The sequence below is a fragment of the Petaurus breviceps genome, unplaced genomic scaffold (assembly GCF_028583685.1).
Source record: "Petaurus breviceps papuanus isolate PSGF00001 unplaced genomic scaffold, PetGlider_PUasm1.0 181, whole genome shotgun sequence".
NCBI classification, from domain to species: domain Eukaryota; kingdom Metazoa; phylum Chordata; class Mammalia; order Diprotodontia; family Petauridae; genus Petaurus; species Petaurus breviceps.
Window position 1 is genome coordinate 5,246,417 of NW_027185784.1, and position 6,435 is coordinate 5,252,851.

At 38.6% G+C, this 6,435-nt stretch overlaps 1 protein-coding gene across 1 annotated transcript in view; it reads right to left on the reverse strand.

The window, feature by feature from the left end:
- Positions 1-6,435, reverse strand: part of IQUB (IQ motif and ubiquitin domain containing) — a 118,171-nt gene that overhangs the window by 49,723 nt on the left and 62,013 nt on the right. Inside the window, exon 8 of the mRNA XM_069087111.1 lies at positions 1,691-1,866. Coding sequence (XP_068943212.1) covers positions 1,691-1,866 — 176 coding nt within the window. The remainder of the gene's footprint in view (positions 1-1,690; positions 1,867-6,435) is intronic.

Consider the following 6,435-nt stretch of genomic DNA (forward strand, 5'->3'; position numbering starts at 1 on the left):
AAAAAAAAAAGATGTAGTCTAATCTCATTTTACAAATGGGTTCTTCAAAAGTGAAATAATTTCTCTATTGTCACCCACATAGTAAATGTTAGAGCATGGTTTCATATTCAAGCCCTCTAACTACCCATTGAGGGTTTTTTCTACTAGAGCACACTTCTTTGGGATGGAGGCTATCATTATTCTACTGAGGTATCCCACTCTTCACAGAGTATAAAACTTTATCAACTAAGACCCAATTATATATAAGATCACATAAATATTTATGATAACTGCCTTGTTGATAAATTAGGTCTACATAACACCAGGTTAATGAAAGAAGTCCCGTCTGGATTAAGTGCAAGCTGTTAAAACATAGCTCCAGGAGTGCCCACTTAACTCAGAATATTGTTTCTTTGAAAAGCCACAAAATTTCTAGAATTACAAATAATTCTTTATGGAAAATTCTAAAGTCCATACTTCCCATTTCAACATAATATTCTCCTGAGTATTTCTGGGGAAAAAAAAATCACACTCATGGGGGCCTTTCAGGGACTTCTGTGGTTTACTACAGTGTATTTCATCTTCACTGTTACTGGTAATCTTCACTGAAAGCTTGAAGTTACTGTCAGTATACTGTTTACAAATTGCTTCATTTCACTTCAGAAGGGGTGGCTGATTTTTATTGGTGAATAAGATCACGTAACTATTTAGTTATTCTATTCATTTAGTTATTTAACTAAGTTCCCTTAGTTTAAGAAGTATTGCATAGTTTAAATACATGGGGTTTATACTATACATACTTTGAGACCCTCAGATAAGTTGCAGACTATATGCTGAATAGAGAATGTGAAATATCATAAATTAATAATACTTTGAAAACTCTGTCCCTTTTCTACTTTTTTGACTTTTAAGTATACTGGAAGGTCAACAATATAAAAAAATAATTTAGTCTCCGTGGCAACAGCTTGTTCGATACCAAATAGGTAGTTTCAATACATAAAAGGTAATTACTTACATTTTTTTCTTAATTGTATCTTTATAGTTTACAATAATAGTGATGCCTTTTTGGTCAAGAATTTCCAGTCACAAAATGACTTCTTGTGCTAGAGTAAAGTGATGAATCACTACTATATCCCACAAGTTGCTGGGAGAAATCTTTTTGACCCTGAAGAAGTTATCATTGATAACTTCTTTGATTGATAACTTCATTGATAACGCATGCATTTACCTGTGCCATTTTACATCCAACCTAAATCCAAATCAAAAGGATGACAGACGTGTTTCTTTTCTTCTCTTCGTAAATCTCTTTTGTTTAGAATATGTTGTTCATTTTATAAGAAAATGTGATTCTTATTATTAATCTTTATTTGAGGCTGTTGTAAAGCATCATAGTTATCACATATTAGTGTTGGAAAGAGCTTTATAAGCCCATTCAGTCCAGTCTCTTTATTTTACCAATGAAGAAACTGAGGTGATTTGCCCAAGGTCACACTGATTTTTACTGGCAGAGCTGGAATTAGGACTCGGGTCCTTTGACTCCAAATCCAGTAAACAAGGATTCATCAGCAAATACATTCTGAATTGATAAGTAAGGAGCTAAACAAAATTCAAAAGCATTCATAAAATTTGTCCTCTCCACTAGTTTAAAGTATTCTATCACATTTTTATGCCCAGAATATATTAATATTCAAATAATAATTATTTCACCAACCTTATCCAAGAATGCGTATATCGACTTTTCATAATTCTGATTATTGGCACGGATTCTTTGCCTCCCAATTGCAGCAATTATTTGCGTTTCTTTTTCTAAAAGTTCACATAAAGCAGCTTTCCTTTTAGCCCCAGTAAAAGTCTCATCAATGTAACTGAGTTGCTCCTGCCTCCAGACTACAGGAAGAAAAAAGTAAAAGATTCTTGGTTAAAAAAAATCCCAAATCTTATTTTGCCATCATGTCCAAGCAATGAGTATCTTATTTTTTTAAGTTCATTCAAGTCAATGTTTAGGTTCATTTAATTCAGTGTTCTGAACTTACAAACCTTTGAAACATAATTGAGCATAAAAAGAATCACATCTAATTAAAGGACAAAAGTTGGAATGTAGACAGGGTAAAGGAGATTTTCATGTAACAAAAAGGAAATAATATACCCCTACTAACATGAGACTAAAGAAAAGATCTGACTTTTAAATTTACAAACTATTACTAAATTAATTTGTTTCCTAAATGTACTTAGATTTAAACACTTTTCTCCTTTAAAACATATATCCGATTATACAATTTAATCCATCTTTATTACATGTCAACAATGTGCTATAAAATTATTTGTTGTGGTTGCTGTTTTTCACTAACTCACACTAAACCACTGGTTTGTAATCTGATAGACATTAGGTTGCTATCTATTAAAAGCTAATGCAATTTTGGGGTTATGTGAGCAATAAGATGTAAGCCTAAACATTTTCTCTGATCCTCACAACCTCTCAAACATCTCCAAAATGGAAATTATTCAACAAAGAGAAAGCAACTTCAGAGTCAAGATGGCAGAGCAGAAACAGGACCTCCGCATGGCTCCGGCTTTCACCACATCCAATCCACATAAAAGGGGACTCTGAACAAACTTTGGAGCTACAGAACCCACAAAATGACACAGAGAAGCTAACCTCCTGCTGAGGACAGCCTGGCAGGCCGGCAGGTAGCAGCCAACATAGCGCTGTGGGAGCTGAGCCCAGCCCCAGGCCGAGGTTTTAGTCCCAGGGAGGGCCTGACCAGCCACCAGCTGGAGAGACTCCAGATCAGTAGCAGCTGTGGTGGTCCAGAATTATCAACACATAGATGCTAAGGACAAAGTGAGAGGTCAGTGAGGTGTGGACTTTGGGACCCAGTAGTTGGAAGTGCGTTGGCTTTTGCCCCTGGGGCGAGAAGCCGCTGATGGCTGCAGCACAGCCACTGCCATGTGACAGCTTCAGCTCCTGGCCTGCAGAGTGTAGGGGGACCAAGCAACCAGTTTGAGGGGTAATCACTCTTGCTTTAACCTGCTTGGATCTGGATTGCGGTCTAGGGTGGAGGTCCTGGGGTGTGTATCCAGCTTGCCAGAGCATGTAGAGGCTTCAGAGAGGGCACCCAACTAATACCTCCGGCAGCTGAGAAAACCCCAGCATTTGGTACGAAGCTCCTCTGTCTGGTGGCAGAGTCCTACTGTGGCAAAAAGCCCAAAAGTCAAGTAATTGAGTGGCAATATGACCAGGCAAAGGAAGTAAAGCAAACAGAAGAATCCACCATTAGACTCCTATTTGGGGGACAGAAAGGATCCAAACCATGGAACAGGAGAAAGACAGTGAAGTCAGAACTCCTGCACCAAAAGCTTCAAAGGAAAATATGAGCTGATTACAGGCCATAGAGGACCTTAAGAAGCAGATAAGAGAAGTGAAGGAAAAATTGGGAAGAGAAATGAGAACGATGCAAGAAAATTACGAAATGAGAGTCAACAGCCTGACTGAGGAAAATAACACCTTAAAAAACAGACTGACTCAAATGGCAAAAGAGGCTCAAAAAGGCAATGAGGAGAAGAATACCTTAAAAAGCTGAATTTGCCAGATGGAAAAAGAATCTCAAAAGCTCACTGAGGAGAATCATTCCTTCAGATTTAGACTGGAGCAAATGGAAGCTAGTGACTTTATGAGAAATCAAGATGCTGTTAAACATATAAAGCAACTTCAACTGTCTTCATGATCTCGAACACCCAGCAACCAAAAGAAAGCAGTAAAAACAAAACCAAAAACAAATCATGAACTGATGCCTACCCGGCTCTCATTCAGCACTCCCTTCTCTACCACCACCATACTACTGGCAGCGAGGTTGCACTAGTCAACTCAATGACCTGACACATAAGCTTGCAACAAACGTGAGGACATAACACATGGACTTATAATAAAACCCATTCCCCTCCCACTCTGGTCCCCCCCTCTCACTTTCTAATGCCATGGAGATCTAACTCCAGGATGTTCAAGCCACAATAGACAACGACTGCTAAGTCTGCCCTTTAGGGGCAGAAGCTTGCTGAGACCACACCATATAGCCAGCACCCTACTGGACATTGTTCTGTGTAGCATAAGATCTCCATAAGAAAGCAGAGAAACAGAGAAAAAAGGGCAGGAAACAGACCTCAAACCCCCTCCTCTATTCCAACCCTCCTCCCAGAGTTTCAGAAACCCAAAGTATGGAAATTAACCCCACAGCACCAACCTAGTATTTCTTTGAACTGCCAGTGCTGGGCCAAACAGCTGAATTACAGAGGCAGTGGGACGGGACACTAGGAGGGGACCTGGGGGATAGTAAAGAGAGGTTTAATGTGTTCTGTAGCATTATGCTAAGCCAGAGGGAAAATGCTCAGAATCCAGCTGGGGCCAGTTCTGTCCCCCCAACAGTCACTTGGGGCAGAGACCTGGTCTGTTGAGCTGTTCATTACCCAGTGTGGGAGGAAGCTGAAATGCTTGGAGATCCAGCCCTCAAGGAAACCACTGGGGAGGGAGTTAGAAAGTGAGTAACAGAGGAAAATATGGGGCAAAAAAGCTAAAATTACCCAAAGATCTCAGGAAAGCAAAATCTCAAAGACCTTGAACATAAGCTGATAAATTGACAGGGAAAACATTAACAACAGAAGGAAATATGGCCTACAGATCTAATAAACAAGGAATAAATACTGCAAAACAAAATGAATCAATCTAGCACTTGATGAAACAGAGGACCCTGTTGAATCTGAGAACATGGAACTACAATACACTGCTTTTGAATGGTTCAAACTATAGATGAGAATAATGAAGGCAGAAATTGTGACCTACATAGCAAAAATAACAGACAGAATTGTAAAAATTCAAATCTACAATGGCAAGTCTCACCAAAGAAACAAAAGAGAGAATAATAGGTTGGTTATACAAATACAAAGAAGTAGAGTAAAATCTAGAAGAGAAGCAAAAAACCAGAATATTAAAAGAAAATATTCTTATTATCTAAGCAAAACATACTGATCTTAAAGATAGAAAGAGCACAGATAGCTTACGTATCACAAATCTCCAGAAGAACACAAGACAGAAAACCTGGACATCATAATGCATGAAATAATACAAGAGAACTGCCCAGAACTTCTGAACACAGAAAATGAAGTATCAGTTGAAAAAATTCATAGACCCCCTGTAAAAAAAAGTCAAGGCCGAAAACTCTAAGATACATGGCGGTTAAATTGAACAATTAAATTCAGATTCAAGCTCTGCATAACACAAGCCTATTTTGCAACTTACCTGACAACACTGAAGGAAATGGAACAATGTGCTCCAAAGTGATCTAACCTGCATCTCTTTGACAACAGATAAAGATTATTTTTCTATAACCTCGATGGGTCCACCTACTCACTGGTGCACATCAGCCTGGTGTGGATGAGACTTGACATCTCAGTTCTTCCAATTCCAAAATGTCCCCTTCATTTCCCCCTGACCTGGTTAAAAATTCTGGTCCTCATTTTTTTTCCTGATAAACTAATTAAAATAACTGAAATTATAAATGATAATACTTCATCTTCTAAGGAGCCACTATTATTCAAAAAGATGAGCTTACCAATCCTTATAAATCTGTTGTTTTGGGGCAGCTAGATGATACAGTGAATAGAGCACCAGTCCTGGAGTCAGGAGGACCTGAGTTCAAATCCAGCCTCAGAAAGTTATCACAAAACTAGTTGTGTGACCTTGGGCAAGTCACTTAATACCAACTGCCCTACCTTCCCCCTCCAAAAAATAAATGTGTTGTTTTCATGTTGCCTTCCCATTAGATTGTGAGAGTCTTGAGAACAGGGACTGTCTGCCTTTCTTTATGTCCACAGCACTTAGCAGAGTTTCTGGCACGTGGTCATACTAAATAAGTGTTTACTTAGTATGTTTAGTGTATTTAGGACTATAGGACTAGAACATATAGCATGAAGATGACCAAGGTGAAAGTAATTTTATTTTAAATACCATATCACCAACTTGCATGAGGGACAGAACAAAGATTTCACTATAATTTATATCAGAGGATGGTGTTAAAAGGGCCCTTAAAGAGGTCTAATTTAGTCTAATTTCCCAATAAATGTGGTAACTTCTTTACAACAAATCCTAGACAGAGGGTCCTGTAGTCTCTCCCTAAACATTCCTTGTGACAAGTACCTTACATGACAGTTCATGTCATTTTTGAGAGCTCTAATTATTCAAACATACACATGTGTGTGTGTGTATAAATCCAAAACTTGCTTTCCTGTAACTTCTACCCATTACTCCTATTTCTGCTTTTGGGGGGACTACACGGAATAAGTTAAACTAATCTTTAGGGGCGGCTAGGTGGCACAGTGAGTAAAGCACCAGCCCCAGAGTCAGGAGGACCCGAGTTTGGTTCCGGCCTCAGACACTTAACACCCACAAAAAAAAAAAAAAAAAAA